At 43.5% G+C, this 19,196-nt stretch overlaps 1 protein-coding gene across 1 annotated transcript in view; it reads left to right on the forward strand.

Annotated features, from left to right (window-relative positions):
• Positions 1 to 14,611, forward strand: part of smc1b (structural maintenance of chromosomes 1B) — a gene marked incomplete at both ends in the record, with an annotated part of 43,380 nt that extends 28,769 nt beyond the window's left edge. The window contains 7 exons of the mRNA XM_083650622.1: positions 4,436 to 4,534; positions 4,802 to 4,949; positions 7,928 to 8,082; positions 8,515 to 8,666; positions 9,900 to 9,969; positions 12,369 to 12,476; positions 14,417 to 14,611. Coding sequence (XP_083506748.1) covers positions 4,436 to 4,534; positions 4,802 to 4,949; positions 7,928 to 8,082; positions 8,515 to 8,666; positions 9,900 to 9,969; positions 12,369 to 12,476; positions 14,417 to 14,611 — 927 coding nt within the window. The remainder of the gene's footprint in view (positions 1 to 4,435; positions 4,535 to 4,801; positions 4,950 to 7,927; positions 8,083 to 8,514; positions 8,667 to 9,899; positions 9,970 to 12,368; positions 12,477 to 14,416) is intronic.
• Positions 14,612 to 19,196: the final 4,585 nt, after the last annotated feature.

Consider the following 19,196-nt stretch of genomic DNA (forward strand, 5'->3'; position numbering starts at 1 on the left):
ATATCACAGACTTAAATACATTAAATATATTAAAACTAAATAAATAAAACGATTTGAAATAAAATTTTCTTTAAAAACAATAAAACATTTTAAGAACAGAATACAGCGTATACGGTATATATTTTTTATAATAAAATCTTTACAAATTAGATAGCTATGTACTCTTCACAACATCCTGTGAAATCAGTCTATGTTTGAGACATTTGCCTGTCCCATTCCCAAACATGTAAAAAAGAAACACCAGAAAAATAGGAACTGCAGTACTGTGTTACAGCCAGAGATGGGAAAAGTACTGACATTCTGTACTTAAGTAGAAGTACAGTTACTTGTGTAAAAAACTACTCCGGTAAAAGTAGAAGTACTGATTCAATTATTTTACTCAAGTAAAAGTAAAAAAGTACAGGCTCTGAAATGTACCCAACGAGTAAAAGTAAAAGTATTTTTACCGTATCTTTCTGAATGACTGAACCTCACATCATAGAATATAATTTGAGGATAAAAGATCCCCTACAAATGTTTTACACATCTTAAAACTCTACTTTAAATAGTGTGCTATGGTTTTTCCACACAAAAAAAACCCATTAAAATCATATCTAGTCCTCCCTCATTAATATTTCCATGATATATGAATGTGCAAATAGTTAGACAAGTTTAACTGCTGGATACAAGGTGTCCCTTACAAAGTGCAGTATCACAATACTCGAGACTGATATGATACTGATACCTAATGGATAAGGAACTGAATGTCCACAGGTTGATCACATTCACAAATTCAAGGTTTATTATTAAGACAGAACTGTCTCTGGTGTTAGAACACCACCATATTCCATATTAGCTGAATGTTGACAGTGCACAAACTGAATGCAGGGAGCGGTTATTTAAAAAAGAACCCTTGGAAAAGCCAGATGATTGGCAACTCTGGAAGCAGCAAGATGAAAATCCTCCTCTCCTGGGAGAAGACTCGAGGTGGGAGGAGTGAAGAGGAGCAGGGCGCTTTTCCTGTTAAACTTTCCTCAGCTTTCAGCGCCCACAGCGCTGCGCTAAAAAAAACACCACCAGCTTTTAAACGCGATGAAATGCTTCTTGAAAGAGATGCGCGCTAAGCGCGTACTTATAGAGAATGAATTGCAAAAAGAGGAGCGCTAATAAGTGCTGGCTGTCTGCACGGCTCCTAATGTCTGCGTGTGTCTCCCCTCAGAGAAAATCCGTGTTTCTCTTCTTTGTCCACGCCCCGGAGGAGTGCCAAGTCATACTATTGGCGGAGCTGGAATGAGCTTTTATCAGCAGCGCTGGGAAACTCGTCTATTACTTCTGCTCCGTTCTCCCGTTTCTACTCGTTTTTGAATTACATCCTCGTGCATTTAAACAAAAGTAACGAACCTGTTTTGAAAATGTACACAAGTAAAAGTACAGATACTTGTGTTAAAATGTAACGAGTAAAAGTAAAAAGTCGTCAGAAAATTAAATACTCAAGTAAAGTACAGATACTCGAAAAATCTACTTAAGTACAGTAACAAAGTATTTGTACTTTGTTACTTCCCATCTCTGGTTACAGCACATAGAAGATGGCTCAGACTGGGATAGCCAGGCCGGAGGCATTATGGATCCGGGTTGTCCCTACGTACGTATGTCACTGTGACTCTCCAACGCCATTTTCAAGCTTGTTAACGCCATATCTCAGGAATACCTTGACGGAATTTCATCAAATTTGCCTCAAACATTAACTTAGCCTCAAGGATGAACTGATTACATTTTGGTGGTCAAAGGTCAAGGTCACTGTGACCTCTCGAATGCCATTTTCAAGCTTGTTAACGCGATATCTCAGCAATGTCTTGACGGAATTTCATCTAATTTGCCTCAAATGGCGGAGGCATAAATCCACGGTGCAGTCGTTCTAGTTTCTTTTGTAGTGACAGATGGCCTTAAACGCCATACTCACATTAGGGATGTCGAAAATCATAATTTTTCTTGACCGACAACCGACACTCATTAGCCGACAACTGTCGGTTAACCGAGAAGATTAAAATGCGCTATTTTACTGTCTGTGCCCCATTAAACCTTAGGCCTACCAAATGCTTGATTTTTTTTCAGTAGAAAGCGTTTATTTTTACATCTACAAGCAGAAAAAAACACATTAACAAAACGAGAAGACAAGTTAAATCCTCCAGCCATCTAAACAAAAACATTCCTCGGATAGGCTATGAGGAGCTGCACGCATTTGCAGAAGGGGGAAATACGGAGGGAAAAAACCCATACTCACGCTCACAATTCTTAAATGAATTATCTTACTGCATGTGTCGTAAATAGTCTAATAAAACCAGCAGAAACTAATTTTAAAAGCTCAGAACGAAACGTGTCGCTAATTGAACGAATTTCCACTTTGAATAGCACATCAAGACACCGCCCCAAGCCTTCACGCTGCAGGGCGCACTGACGAAGCGCTTATTGCTCTCTCCTTCTGACATTCTCACTAATTCAACAGTGGTTTACCTGCTTTTGAGATGTGCAAAAAAATAGTTTGCTTCTCTCCACGCTTCTCCCTCTCTCTCTTTATCTGCGACGAGGGCTGTATGCTCTCTGTGTGTCCGGCTGCACGACATGACGACGAGTGCAGCAAGTCCGCACGCTGACAGCTGTCAGCATTGCGGGACTCGGGAGGATGAACAAATGAGGCAGGCTGTCCAAACTTTTTACCGATCTAATATGAGATGCAGAGAAATAATTATATATTAATAGCCGATGTGTTTAGAAGAGCATTCTCACTCTTGCTGTAATCGTTGTGGGATTATTACACCTGAGAGACAGACAGACCCGGAGAGAACTCAATTTACGGTAAAAGTGTGGATTCCTCAGTGAATCGATGTGGAAGACGCAGCTTGTTTTGAAACGCGTCATTGAAAGTAACCTCATGGTATCATGACAGTGGCTGGAACACAGAAGGAGCATGACTGACTGGCTCGCTGTAGTCTGACTCTGCACAGGGCAGGGCGTCTTCTCCCGTCTGGTCAAAGCAGAGGGGAGGCGGGGGTGTGGCGCATGTGTGGAGCTGAGTTTATCACAGAGCACATCTCGCACGCGGGGGGAGAGGCGGACAGTGGCAGTGCACACTGCTTTTCCATTTGGAAAAGCCTTTCTCTAAATGAATGTTGTTCTGGCAGTGGCAGGAGCTTTTAATTCCTATATAATGCTGCTACAGTAACTACTTAGGCTAGTTAACATTGTTGCTTACCGCGAAGGAGGGAAAAAAACACCATATTGGCAACACGTTGTATGCCAATTTAATATGCAAATTAACCGTTTGACCGACATGCTTAACCGACCAATGACGTTGTCGGCGGTTAACCGGTTAACGATTAACCGTCGACATCCCTAACTCACATGACTCTTTTTTTTGAGAGGCGAGGTAACGTGCATCTGCAGACTTTATCAGTGACCATGTAGGCGTCATGTGACGTCAGGCTAGCTAGAAGCCTGGAGGTGCTGCTGCAGGCAGCTGCGACAGTGTTTTCTCTGCTATCACCCTTGTTAATCTCGCTATATTCTTCATCACAGCGGGTCATTACCCACTGTGCACTAGTTCTGCATAAGCACCTGCAGCTCTCTCCTTATTTTACTGACTTTCTCACTAATCACACGGCTGTTTACATGCTTTTCTGAACGGCTAGTTATTAGCTTAGCTAACGCTAGCTGTTAGCGATCATGGATGCCATGTATAATGGACCACAATGGAAACAAGCCTTTGGCTTTCTTGTGTTTTATCCATTTGACCAACCGTAAAGGCACTTTTCCTTGCTGTACTTACCTTGTGTCAATAAAGTATTCAATCAATCAATTCAAGATGTTTTCTCTCTCCCTCATGGTAAGATGTTATGTAACCTTGCTGCGCATAACATTACTTATTTGCGTGATTGCATGGGAGAAGTCTCCCGCTAGTGTTGATGTCCAGTGTGATGGCAGAGAAACGTGTGTTTGCTGCGTCGCGTGTAACGTTAGTTAGAGGAGGCACACACACACACACAGACGTTAAAAAAGAATAATAATTGCACCCTTTTGCGGTTATGTAATCGCACGTGCTGACATCTGGATTGCGATTTGATTAATCGTGCAGCACTACCGGTATCCAATTTTCCGATATTCTACTTTTCCGATCGTATGACAAAGAACAGAATATTAGATAAACAATAGAAGATCCCAATTTTCTATTTATCTGAGAGTCATAATGTAAAAAATATTGTACCCAATTTTCTGATTTCCTAAATGTTCATTTACCGGTATAATGAAAATATTGAACTATTGACGACTATTGAACGGACCGAACCCCGCCATTAGAGTAACAAAGACTTAGAGAACCTACAGACGTTTTGGAAGCTGAAAGAGACAATGAAAGGCTTTTTGGTGTCAAGTCTTCAGTGATTGAACCCTCTGGTCTGTGCAGCTGAGCAGCGAATCAGAAAGCACTGAAGCCACCATTGACATCTATGAGAGAGAGATGCAGATCGTCATCGACTACTCTGATCTGGGGTCAGAGCTCAAGGTGAGACCTCCACTTTAACACTCAATGCTAGGCTTGGGCATTATGCTGCCCTGTCAAAATACCAGTTAGGTCAGTCTTACTTAACAATTATTCATATTCAATACCACAGGAAATACTGTGATATTCAGGAAATATACTCAATTCCCCCACCTTTGTCCTTATTCTCTCTCAATGTTGTTTACTACAATGGGATATCAGCAATGTAGTACATGTAGTGTGTGTGTGTGTGTGTGTGTGTGTGCGTGTGTGCCTCCTGCGCATCTGCAGGAGGAGGAGCAGATGGAAGCCCAGCTGGGGAGGCTGAGGGAGTTGGTGTCCTCCACAGAGGAAGTGCTGAAGTGCACCACCACCCCCAACCTCAAAGCCCCGGAGAAGATGAGGGAGGCGAGGGACAAGTTCCAGGGAGTGACACAGGGTACGTTGTTTTTCTAAAATGCCATGTATCCATCTCAGAAAAAGTCCAAAAAGAAGAAGAAGAAAAAATATCATCTTCATTGAACAGAACTCATGGTAAAGCTGCATTCAGCGATGTTTTTGTGTTAAAATAAGTGTTAAATGGCTCTATATTCTGACAGCAATCACTGAAATAGAGTGTTTGGTCAGTGACTTGAAACCCCCTATCTCTGCAATCGTAACTCGTAGAGACTCAGGGATGGCGACGTTGGATTCGGGGTGAAAAAATATATATAGTCGTTTAAAGCAGCGGTTCTCAACTGGTGGGTCGCGACCCAAAGGTGGGTCGCGGGGCCGTTTTGATTGGGTCGCGGACATTGGCAAAAAATAAAATCATATTTCATTTGAGTTAAATTCAGATTATTGAAACTGGATTAGCCTGACCAGTTTTACTTGTTTAACAAGCTGAAGCCTGTAATTCAAGAGAAGTCTGCCTTTTCATTTCATATTTAATTTTAGTTCAATTCAGATGATTGAAACTGGATTAGCATGGCCCCAGTTTAATTAAAAGTTATGACCAGTTTAACTAAAAAGCATATAGCCTGCCTGTGATTCCTTTTTATTTCATATTAGTTCAATTCAGACTATTGAAACTGGATTAGCATGACCAGGTTAACTTGTTTTATTATTATTATTATTATTATTAACTTGTTTAAAAACATATAGGATGTCCTCGAGTGCCCACCACCCGGGTGGGGGTTGGCAAAATGGCCTTTCTGTGTGGAGTTTGCATGTTCTCCCCGTGCCTCCCGGGGGTCTCCTTCATATAGGAACCCCCTTCACAAAAACATGCAACATCCTGGTTGCTTATATGGTTCCTCCTCTGATCGTTAAGGGCGCCTGTTCAGAGGGAGGGGAACTGGTTGGAATAGCGTGAACCTCCCACGTGCTATGTCCTACTGGTGAAGCTTCCTCGGGCAGGTGAAAAGAAGCGGCTGACTTGACTGCCCATGTCTCGGAGGATGCATGGAATCAGTCTCGGCTCTCCCCAGATCGGCAGAGGATGGAGTAGCAACCAGGATTGAGTAATTCAAATGAGCACTAAAACGGGGGATAAAAATGGGATAAAAAATCGGGAAAAAAAACATAAAAAAAAAAAAAAAAAACATATAGGCATGTAATTCAAGATAAGTCTGCCTTTTATTTCATATTTCATACAGTTCAAATAAGACTTTCTGAGCATGACCAGTTTGACTTGTTTAAATTTAAAAACATATAGGCCTGTAATTCAAATCTGCCTTATTTCAATTGGTTTTTAGCCCTAGTTGCACTTCTGTTGCACTTTTTTGTTCATTTGAGGTTTATAACAGTGCATGAAGGCATTGTGTATTAAATTAATGCGCTATTTTTTGTGCAATAAATTTGAGTGGTTTAAAAAAAAAATCGGAACGACTTCATGACAAGGAAAATAGTGGATCCTGAGGCTACACCAGTTGAGAACCACTGGTTTAAAGGGATTGATTGGACCTTCCATTTCTTAGAAAATGTCAACTCTTCTCTCATTGGATCAAAATTGGCGCCGACCTCAAACTATCTAGTCTCACTGGCCAGCCTCCTCTCCCTTCCATCCGAGGAGTCTGGCGCCGCAGGTCTCCATAGTGGGATTGCAATCGGCGGCGCTTAGCGGCAGTGCCCTTGGAAAATAGTTTCAAACAATCCAACTTGCCGTTTTCAGCGTGTAGCAACGAGCTAGCATGTAGGTTTCTGCCGTTAGCTTGCTAGCTAGTTAGCGTTGTTGTTTTCCCTGAGGCGGCAGGGGACTATTTACAGCAACACACAGGGAAGAGGGAGCGGAAGCCACTCTGATTGACATGGTCGGAGCCAATGACAGAGCTTCTTAAGCGGGGAGCGGACATCCGGCTGCCACTGAAACCGACGCCTCCAATGGGAGAGCAGAGTAGAGCAGGGGATGGTTTCTCCCAGTTATGGAGACCTGCGGTGCCAGACTCCTCGGACGGAAGGGAGAGGAGGCTGGCCAGCAAGACTACAAACTATCCAATCAGAGAAAAGTTTACATTTTCTAAGAAAGGGATGGTCCAATCGCGATCCCTTTAAAGGACTACCGTAGATGTATTTTTTCACCCCGAATCCAATGCCGCCATGAGTCTCTACGAGTTACGGTTGCGGAGATACAGTACGTCCGCCCAGCCTGCAGGACTACAGGAGAGAGATAGAGGACAGTGGGGGGTTGGGGGTTTCAAGTCACTGACCAAACACTCTATTTCAGTGATTGCTGTCAGAATATAGAGCCATTTAACACTTATTTGAACACAAAAACATCGCTGAATGCAGCTTTAATATCTTCTTATTAGATTTTAAAGGGAAATAAAGTATTAAGTGGAGCAGTCATCATAACCAAACTATATTTCAGCATACATATGATTAAATAAACATCAGTGTATCGAAGTACAGCAATATTTGGTGTTAAATCAAATCGCAATAGCATTATCTTGCTACATATAGCACTTGACCTGCTGCTGTTTTAAGGCTTGTATCTTCTCTTTTCAGGAATACATGAATGGTATTTGACAATGCATTATGTCATTTCAGCTTTGCACAATGAACAAAGCACCATGGTATTGGGGTTGTGTTTAGTTTAAATTATTCCCATTCTTTGGGCATGTTCATGTTGGATCTTTGGAAATTGGTGGTTTGGGGCAAAGTTTTATTAGAAACAAAACAATTTAGCTGAAATGAAGGTTTGGAAAAAGCCTGTAACTTCGGAATTTGTGTTCTGTGCACTGGACTCTCTTTTTATAATATGCTGAATGTAGTTTGGTTGTAATGAGTTATTACACATGAAAATGGATTAAAAATTGTGAGTATGAGTGGTTAATTGAAAAATGACATTTCCACCAAATCTAGATGTCGTAATTACATTGAGTATAACTGAAGTCCTCTTAAAAAAAGATGAAGCTGTGTTGCCTCTCCCATGTCTAGCGTTCGATGCCAGCACCAGAGCAACCAGGAAGTGCAGCCAGGAGTTTGAGGAGGTCAAGACCCAGCGCTTCCAGCTGTTTAACGAGTGTTTTGAGCATGTGGTTGTCGTCATCGACAAGATCTACAAAAGAATGTGCATGAACAGCAGCGCCCAGGTGAAGCAACGCAACCTCAAAGACACACACACCTTTCTCTGTGGGTGATCTAGTGGTCAAGTTCTTTATACATAACTTTACTTGACTGAGTTAAACATTTCTGTTTCAAAGACCAGCTTCCCAGACTTCTATTGATGTTTTAACTTAAAACTAATATTCAGAGTATATATATTTATACACCCTGACTGATATATTTTCAGTCATCTTAGTGCGGTTATTTGGTACCACCCGAGTTTGAAAGGTGTCATTCTTACTCTGCAGAACTCAAGGAGTAGCCAAAATGCTCCAGAGTTGGATTGAACGGTTCTAAACATGCTTGGTTTAAACACACCCAAAATGTCCAAAGAACAGGCAAACAGAATGACAAGATGCATCAAATGACAAGATTCAGTAAACGGTCCTGTTGTGTGTGTGTTTGTGCGCCCCCTCCAGGCCATCCTGACTGCAGAGAACCCAGATGAGCCGTACCTGGGTGGCATCAGCTACAACTGCGTGGCACCGGGGAAACGCTTCATGGCCATGGACAATCTGTCTGGAGGGGAAAAGGCCATCGCCGCCCTCGCACTGGTGTTCGCCATCCACAGGTAACACCAGCTGCACAGTCACGCCCCCTGGTGTTCGCCACAGGTAACACCAGCTGCACAGTCACGCCCCCTGGTGTTCGCCACAGGTAACACCAGCTGCACAGTCACGCCCCCTGGTGTTCGCCATCCACAGGTAACACCAGCTGCACAGTCACGCCCCCTGGTGTTCGCCATCCACAGGTAACACCAGCTGCACAGTCACGCCCCCTGGTGTTCGCCATCCATAGGTAACACCAGCTGCACAGTCACGCCCCCTGGTGTTCGCCATCCATAGGTAACACCAGCTGCACAGTCACGCCCCCTGGTGTTCGCCATCCATAGGTAACACCAGCTGCACAGTCACGCCCCCTGGTGTTCGCCATCCACAGGTAACACCAGCTGCACAGTCACGCCCCGTGGTGTTCATCACAGGTAACACCAGCTGCACAGTCACGCCCCCTGGTGTTCATCACAGGTAACACCAGCTGCACAGTCACGCCCCCTGGTGTTCATCACAGGTAACACCAGCTGCACAGTCACGCCCCCTGGTGTTCATCACAGGTAACACCAGCTGCACAGTCACGCCCCCTGGTGTTCACCATCCACAGGTAACACCAGCTGCACAGTCACGCCCCCTGGTGTTCACCATCCACAGGTAACACCAGCTGCACAGTCACGCCCCCTGGTGTTCATCACAGGTAACACCAGCTGCACAGTCATGCCCCCTGGTGTTCACCATCTACAGGTAACACCAGCTGCACAGTCACGCCCCCTGGTGTTCACCATCTACAGGTAACACCAGCTGCACAGTCACGCCCCCTGGTGTTCACCATCTACAGGTAACACCAGCTGCACAGTCACGCCCCCTGGTGTTCACCATCCACAGGTAACACCAGCTGCACAGTCACGCCCCCTGGCCTGGATTAGTTTACATTAGATGAAACTGGGAAATTGGGTCATCACAGAAGCAGAGAACAAGATACAGCTAAGAGTGAGAAAAAGTGAATACTGAAGGTGATTACAACAACCAAAGGAGAATTTGAGCATGGTAAAATTTTCCATCCCGTAGATATGAATTGTACATGGTACATGTATGCACCACGATTAAAGTGATTTTAAAATCAGTTTTGCCATATCTTTCGGGTTCATTCAAGTTTAGGTCACCATTTCATATGAATACACATTGGGGAACACAGAGAGCAGTGGTTCACTTTGCACCAATCAGCAGACTGATGCTTGTGTAATTTCTCTCAGCTTCCGCCCGGCTCCTTTCCTCATCTTGGACGAGGTTGATGCAGCGCTGGACAACACAAACATCAGCAAGGCAAGAGTTCAAACAACTTTCTGTGGGAGTTGATCCATAATAAGGTCACATCAACTTTGTGTCTGCAGTGAGATTTGTCGTGGAGACCAAACCTGCTATCCTCACATCACCAGACCATTTTGCAAATGCTAATGAGTCTGGAATCTCTCAGTTCAATTTCTATTTCCAGGGGGCGTTGCCAACGGGCGCAGTCCAAAATGCCTCAATACACAGCACACATCCAGCTCTTTAAAGGGATAGTTTGGTTTGTTTGAAGTGGGGTCCTATCAGCTAGTTCGATACACTAACTGAAATAGGTACAGTGTTCTGGACGCTGAGCGCACCGTCTATCGAGACCCAGAACTCTGAAGCAACAGCCTCCACAGCTCTATCTCTCTAGTAGACAGCTCAGTGGCCTTGTGGTTTGAGTGTCCGCCCTGAGACTGGGAGGTTGTGAGTTCGATCTCCGGCCGAGTCATACCAAAGACTATAAAAATGGGACCCATTTGCCTCCCTGCTTGGCATTCAGCATCAAAGGGTTGGAATTGGGGGGTTAGATCACCATATGATTTCCGAGCGCGGCACTGCTGCTGCTCACCGCTCCCCCAGGGGATGAGTCAAATGCGGAGAACAAATTTCGCACACTCAGGTGTGTGACAATCAGTGGGACTTTACCGACTTTACCTTTAGTACAGGGGGCCAAGAACTAAAACGTAATTTAGCCACCTAAAACAACGCCCACCTAAACAAATCAATATTAGTGTACATGCACGGTCTATTTTGTCAATTTTCAGCGCTTTACTTTACCGTCAAACAGCCCTCTCATTCGGCACAATTTCCTCCCAACCGTACAACTACCGTATTCCTCCGATTTGTTCTCTTACATTTACTTTTTTTTTACAATATTTTGTATTCATTTCAGTTTGCAAATGATTGTAACAGTGACAGCATAATAGATTATTTTACAAACAAATATATATACCCGCTCCAGCCACCTTCCTCCCACCCCTCAACCCCATCCCTTCACAAGACAAAAAAACAAAAACAGACAAAAAAACAACAACAACAACAACAAAAGTATACACCTAGATGTGAACTTCTTCTTTTTGGTAGCGCTAACATTTGCTCCTTCCATCGTGTTTACCGTTTCTTTCACACTTCCGGGAAACCCCCTAGTAACCACGGTATGTAGCACCCAAATGTAGCATCACAATGCTATGAACTGTGGGAAATCCCCTCGGGCAAAGTCTGCAGAGCTGCGGACTTACGGAAAGTCTGCATTTAGGGCTCGAAAATGTCTGCCGAGAGCCCTCATGCACTTGACGATTTCACAGTGGGACAGCCCTAAGCCCTCGCACACCTCGCGGGCGCGCGCCTCAAAGTCCGTGAGTCTGTAAGTGCGGACATTGAGATTGGGCCACACACTCACACAGAGAGACACACGAAAAATGTAATCCCTATGTCTCACCCTCCCACCTCCGGGGGTGGCGAGACAAAAAAGGGTCCGAAAAACAATAACTAGATGACACTCAGCCGTTGGCATTCCTCAGTCAACACTATACAATTGTCAAGATATGCCAGTTCCACTTTATTTCATTTATTAATTTAATTTAATCCAATTTAAACTGCCAGTTCCACATGTTGGATTTTCCCATTTCGCCAAAAGTTATTAATTTTTCCATGGCAAATTACCGACTTGTATCACATCAGGAGATGAAACATTTTCCCGACTGGACCTGAACTGGGACTTGAGATATGTTTAAATTCTAGACACGTTTAAGGATTTTACCAGATTATCTGAACACCAAATATCCAATGAGCTCAGTTTGCATTAGTGCTAGAGACCATGTTCTGGAATAAATAGCAGCGTGAACTAAACTGCTACAGTTTAGTAGTCGATGACTACTACTAAACTGCAGCAGTTGTGAATGCACTAGCCTAGTCTAAACAGGAGCTCTCCAGTGCCTCCATGTTGTTTGACTGGACCAATAGAGTACCGCTTACCCAGAAGTCCCTGCACTTCCTGATTCGTAGGTTCAAAAGGCAATGGGATTTTTGCATGGGGATTTTGGTTAAATGCACGAAATAAGGTCTGTAGTTAACAAAGGTTTTTTGAAACAGCAAAGTTTGTGTTTAGCAAGATCATCTTCACAAATGAGCAGCAGTTTTTTATGTGATTTTCAGAAAATGTTTCAAAAGTCATGAGTGGTGCTCATGTGTGAAGATGATCTTGCTGAACACACACTTTGCTGTTTCATAAACCTTTGTTAACCACAGAACTTATTTCATGCATTTCACCAAAATCCCCATAGAAAAAAATCCCAATGACTTTTACACACAAGAGCCGGAAGTGGCAACATCCAGGTGTTCCAGACTCCTTCCTGCTGTACTCTATAATGGAGGGTTTGTGTTGCATCCAGGTGACCAGCTTCTTCAGAGAGGAATCCCAGAAGCTGCAGATCATCGTGATCTCCCTGAAGGACGGCTTCTTCTCCAGAGCCGACGCTCTGCTGGGAGTCTACTCAGAGGTACACAGTCAAATATACAAAGCCCTTGCACCCTGACTTCCCCCTTACATTTCACCTGAAGTAGCTTCAACGTTACAAATCACAATACCTACTCGATTACCTTGTGTGTCATTGTTACGCCGTGTGTGTGATCAGACACAAATGCAGAGAAGACTCAGAGGCAGAGGAACATTGAAGTCACTTTACTGGACTTGGAACAAAAGACAACAGAAAACATACAGAAGCCTACTGCCAAAACAGGACAGGATAACACTCCTATGCTTTGTCAGGAACTAAACTAGGCCAAACAGTAACAGAATATTACACTTCCACGCCACAAAGAGGCAGAAACACACTCCCACACAAAAGCCCCTTTTAGACTGGCCAAAAATCCCATTAATATCCACAAACTAGTGGCATTTTCTTCAGTCTAAAAGTTTCCAAGCCGGGCCGTTTAGCCGATCGAGTGACCCTGCAAGGCGATATAAATCTTGGCGGTGGTCCAACGCGTGATTTTTCGACCTTGCTTCTCATCCTCCTCAGTTGCCGCCCCTTTTCCAGCGTGAGTCAGTAGAGATTCAGTGATTCCCACAGGCTGATTCTTAACAGTTCATTTTACATTGATGGAATATGGCGAGAAAAAAAAGGTGTCTCTCGTCATGCACGAGTGCAATGCACCCCACACAGCCCAGCCAGCCCCAGGCGTATAGACTGCGTCAAGTCAGCCAGAATGTAAGTAGGTCATCCGCTTTAGCTCTTTCAAAATAAAACCCTCGTTTTAACGTTCACATTTTGAGTAATGCTTTACAGCTTCACTATTATGTAATCTTAACATCAAAACGACTATTTTGATACAATGTTTGCTGCTTGGTTTGTTGAAACACCAGGTAACACTCTACAAGAACCAAGAAAGCTGAACACATTACACCAGTTCTCAAATCCCTGCATTGGCTGCCAGTAAATCTTAGAATAGACTTTAAAATTCTGCTAATAGTTTACAAATCTCTCAACGGGTCAGGCCCACACTACATCTCTGAAATGCTTCTACACTATGAACCATCCAGATCCCTGAGATCTTCAGGCACTGGTCTACTAATTGTCCCAAGGACCAAATCAAAACATGGTGAAGCCGCGTTCTCCCACTATGCCTCTCATAACTGGAACAAACTCCCTGAACACATTAGATCTGCCCCTACTCTGCCTATTTTTAAATCCAAGCTAAAGACCTTTATGTTTACTCTTGCTTTTAACTGCTACTAAACTACTGCCTCTCTCGGCCTGTAATTTTTAAAAAAAATTCCTGTACATTTCCAACAAATGGACTGTACATGTAATAATAATACTGAAGAGTGCCTTGTAACTTATTTAAAACAGAAATAATGTTTCATGTTTGTTAATTTGAGTATATATTTTAACTAAAACTGTCGGCTGTGTTTTTTATGTGTTTTTTATATGTGCATTGCTTTGCTGCTTGTTTTTTCGATTATTTTTTTGTAAAGCACCTTGAATTGCCTTTGTGTATGAAAGGTGCTATATAAATAAAATTTGACTTGACTTGACTTGACTACACAAGAGAGGACGTGACACGTTAGCTTCAATGAGCCTGAGACATACACAGTTATAAAGGCCCTCACACAGGTGTGGAGGATTCCTGTTGTTTGCAGGCAGAGGGAGAGTCACACAGGTGTGGAGGATTGTGATTCAGTTAAACAGAGTCACATTGCTGCTGTCTGGGAGTGGCCACAGTGGGTGTTACATTTATACACATAGTACTTATACACATAGTATTTATACACATAGTACTCTCGTACTCTCGAAGCCTTGGGATCTCAACTAGAATTTAAAATCAAGTTCTGCGGATTTGAGCAAAGCTTGGCCGTGCAACATGTGTTTATAATGATGATCCAGCCGGCAGGAAGAGTTTTGATCCAGTCGATCCAATCTTCTCTTCTCCCTCCCAGTTTGATTTAGATCGCATGTTCAGCCGCATGCTGAGCCTGGACCTGACGCCCTACCAGGGGGATGAAGAGGACATCGGGACACAGAGTGTGTCCGTAGTCCAGAGGGATAGACTGTCCGTAGTCCAGAGGGATGAAGAGGACACCGGGACACAGATTGCGCCCGAAGTCTCTGTCAGCCTGGGTTCAGAACCATGATGCCCCTCATTTGCATCAGATTCTGTGTTCATTGACCTTTAAATTCTGTTAGTGTTCTGTTCCGTCGTCGTTCTTGATTTTTGGTTTGTACTGTTGGGCATTTACCTTTTTTTCTGTGTGAGTTTAATGTTCCAATTTACTGGGTGTGGGGATTGTGTTGTGGAAGTTTTTTTATTTTTTATTATTATTATTATTATTTTTAATACTTTTTATCCATTTGGCTGATTGGGCTACAGAAGGCTGTTATCCGATAAAGCATGCTGTTCACATGATAATAATCGGTTTATTAGTGCGGCAGGTAAACACACTCAATGAGCCTTTTTTTTTTTTCAACAGCACTGATAACTGATCATTTGAGTTGTGATTTAAGTGTAGACCTGCCCCAGCCCACAATCCTTTGCTGTAAGTTGACCGGACAGCACAGTAGCCCCCCTCCCCCCCCAACACAACGAGTTCAGCCTGTGACAAACCGACGGTTTGAATAAATAAAGGTCAATCTTCCTCTGTTTTCCCTGGCTGATCTCTCTGAATTTTAGTATTTTGGGATGTCACAGAGTGAAATAGACTAGTCAATGTGAAAGAACATTTAGCATTGTTAGTCTATATCTTTCCACATAAGACCAGTAGGCTATGTACTGTATATATACTGTACTGTCTATGTACTGTATAACCAGAGGCATAAGACCAGTAGGCTATGTACTATACTGTACTGTATAACCAGAGGCACAAGACCAGTAGGCTATGTACTGTATAACCAGAGGCACAAGACCAGTAGGCTATGTACTGTATAACCAGAGGCACAAGACCAGTAGGCTATGTACTGTATAACCAGAGGCATAAGACCAGTAGGCTATGTACTGTATAACCAGAGGCATAAGACCAGTAGGCTATGTACTGTATAACCAGAGGCATAAGACCAGTAGGCTATGTACTGTATAACCAGAGGCATAAGACCAGTAGGCTATGTACTGTATAACCAGAGGCATAAGACCAGTAGGCTATGTACTGTATAACCAGAGGCATAAGACCAGTAAGCTATGTACTGTATAACCAGAGGCATAAGACCAGTAAGCTATGTACTGTATAACCAGAGGCATAAGACCAGTAGGCTATGTACTGTATAACCAGAGGCATAAGACCAGTAGGCTATGTACTGTATAACCAGAGGCATAAGACCAGTAGGCTATGTACTGTATAACCAGAGGCACAAGACCAGTAGGCTATGTACTGTATAACCAGAGGCATAAGACCAGTAGGCTATGTACTGTATAACCAGAGGCATAAGACCAGTAGGCTATGTACTGTCTAACCAGAGGCATAAGACCAGTAGGCTATGTACTGTATAACCAGAGGCATAAGACCAGTAGGCTATGTACTGTCTAACCAGAGGCATAAGACCAGTAGGCTATGTACTGTATAACCAGAGGCATAAGACCAGTAGGCTATGTACTGTATAACCAGAGGCGACTGGTCAGACTACTCGCCTGTTTCACTTCCTACCCAATTCACCCATTTTGTCTAAAAAAAAGACAGGAAGCAACACAGGTGGAGGCAAAACCTCAATTAGGGCCGCGGCACTGGAACACCTAAATGGATTTGAAGTTGGAAACCCTCATTAGTGCTCTGCTTGCAAATGATTCAGTGGCTCACAGAGAGGTTGACAGCTGCATGACAGTGCCGAGAAGAGCCTGGTGACGCGAGGTTAGCATGACAGGTTAGAAGTTCTTCTCTCCTCAAAACACCACTCCTGCTATCTCCGCAGCGCCATCTAGCGGCCGGCTCCAGAACATTACCCAAACATATGAACAGATGACAGTATTCGACAATACCAGTGTAACGGACGTGTGTGTGTCAGTGAATGAAACAGTCCAAGACGTTCTGGGTTTTACTAATAATTTTTTGTGGGGTAATTAGGGTGCAGCAGCTAATCTTTTTCACCTAGCTCCACCTCGCCCTCCTCTCCTCAGCACCACTCTCCAACTAAGCCTCAGTCAGTTTTGAAGTCATGGGTTCGAGCCTCAGTCAGTTTTGAGGTTGTGGGTTCGAGCCTCGGTCAGTTTGGAGGGTGTGGGTTCGAGCCTCGGTCACTTTTGAGGTTGTGGGTTCGAGCCTCAGTCACTTTTAAGGTCATGGGTTCGAGCCTCGGTCACTTTTGAGGTCGTGGGTTCGAGCCTCGGTCAGTTTTGAGGTCGTAGGTTCGAGCCTCGGTCAGTTTTGAGGTTGTGGGTTCGAGCCTCAGTCACTTTTGAACAGTGCCAGCGAGAAGAAAGAGAGAAAAGCGCTCAGAGAAGAGCTGAAGGAGCAAAGGCGAGCTGGTGGTGCGATGGAGCTGTCGACCACATAGAGATAGAGTTAGAGACACGGGGGCCAACGGGTGGTGGGTTTGATTCTCGCTCCACCACCACTACCTGGGCCGCGACCTCCACAGAGATATGAGCAGGGGATTAAGAGAGCGGAAACCTGAGCTGAACTTTTACCCACATTGAAATTATTCCATGATGGAAATCATTGATCATGCAGCCAGAAACACATCTAGACTGTCTACAAGAGTCTATAACTCATTGGGCCTCATTAGCCTATCACTTACACACTCCTCTGGTTCTCACCTCTAAGCACTATCCACGTCAAGGCTGAGCTCAGTGCACTTTCAATCAATCACACACACAGAAGTTGGACTTGATGCATTTGGTAATGATAAAGTATTCAGCTATTTTAATATTGCATTCAGCTATGCATGATAAACATTTCACACCACAGGTGTTGATGAGCTGCACCGGAGGGCTCTGCACTGCACTGTCCCATCGGGTGGCATGCACCCAGACCAGAGCAATGTACTGAGTGAGCCAGCATTGTGAATATGCATGAGAAAACAAACCAACATGTGAATCAATTGATTTATCCTGTCTTGTCTGTGCTGCTTCTCGCCCTTATGAGGCAGTTTAAACATCTGACGAGATAGCCTAAATCAAGCACACTTCAACCAGTTCAAATATTTGAAATCATATTCAGAATTTCAGGTAGGCTACATCTTTGATCAGGTGTGTTAATAATGCTATCAAATAAACACAGGCAGAGGAGGTGAGGCAATTATCACTGAATTTAAGCTTTGAAATAGGTTGTGAAATATGCTGTAGAGAGGCAAAGTGACTGCCTACTTCCTGCTTCAGCACTGTACCAGCGATTTTCATCCGCCATTTATTTTCCCATAGACATTTCGTAAAATGCGTATAAAAATAGTTTTACTTGTTCAAACCAAACGGTTCAGATATATTTAGAAACAGGAGAGACCACATAACATTTCACTCGGACCAAAACGTAAAAAAAAAAGCAGATTTAAAGAAATTATTTTTTCGATGTCGCTTTTTTTTTTTTTTTTTGGTCCCAGTGAAATGTTCTATGGTCTCTCCTGATTATAATACTGAACCGTTTGATTTGATGAAGTAAAACTATTTTTTATAAGCATTTTATTAAATGTCTATGGGAAAATAAATGGCGGATGAAAATCTCTGATACAGTGCTGAAGCAGGAAGTGAAATTCCACTTTGGCTCTCTATTCGTTTAGACAGTTTGGTCCCCGTTAGTGTAAATTCATAAATTCACTGTGTTCTCTCTCTCTCTCTCTCTCTCTCTCTCTCTCTCTCTCTCTCTCTCTCTCTCTCTCTCTCTCTCTCTCTCTCTCTCTCTCTCTCTCAGGCCACGAGAGGAGAAGAATGACACATGTGAATTCTTAAATGGTTCAATTGAGTGGCATTCCTCTCTGAAGGCAGTGAGCAGACTGACTTGACCCCTGCAGGCAGCAGTTGTGCTCCTGCAGCCAGGTGCTGCTGAGGCCTGCATGCATGGGTTTCCAATTGCACCTCCATGTGCTGCAACACTCGGCTCACGCTCCTGTTGATCTCCTGAGGACTATTTGAGGAACGAGCAGAGCAGAGGTGCTCGCCCTTCTTGGCCATACGTAGACGGAACAATGTTCTGTTGATTGATTGACAAATCCTTGTATGTTTGTATAACAGGGTCATAAAAAAAGCACAATGTGTGACTCAGCATTGCCCAAAATGCATCATCTTGGATGAACAGGAGTCATTTTAAGTTCATTATGTTTGGAAAAAATTGGTTTATTCGACAAAAGAATAACCTTTCGGTCCAACGACCTTCATCAGATTCTTCTTGGAGAAGTGTCTTCTTGAAGAAGAATCTGATGAAGGTCGTTGGGCCAAAATGTGGGGACAGTGTGCGGGAGTTCTCTCTTCTTCGGATGCAGTCAGGTTTTTCCTTCTCTCAGGTGTGCAGAAGTTTTTCTCCTGCAAGTTCACTATGTTGCATTTTTGTTCAACATCTGAGCAAGATCATGAAGGTGACGTGCCTCAACTCACCCCACACCACACTGGTTTGGAAACAGTGCAGAAGAATACTGCAGGAGAGTGGCTCATTGTCTCTGAAAATACTAAAATATACTCACTGTTGACCAAAGACCCAAACTAAATAATCTCTATTAAAGTGAAGGAAAAATGAGAAGACAGTCACATACCTCAGAAATGACGGTGCGACACAAGTACAACACCGTGTTTTTTTTGTTTTTGTTTTA

Source organism: Poromitra crassiceps, assembly GCF_964638095.1.
Source record: "Poromitra crassiceps genome assembly, chromosome: 14".
In the NCBI taxonomy this organism is placed as follows: domain Eukaryota; kingdom Metazoa; phylum Chordata; class Actinopteri; order Beryciformes; family Melamphaidae; genus Poromitra; species Poromitra crassiceps.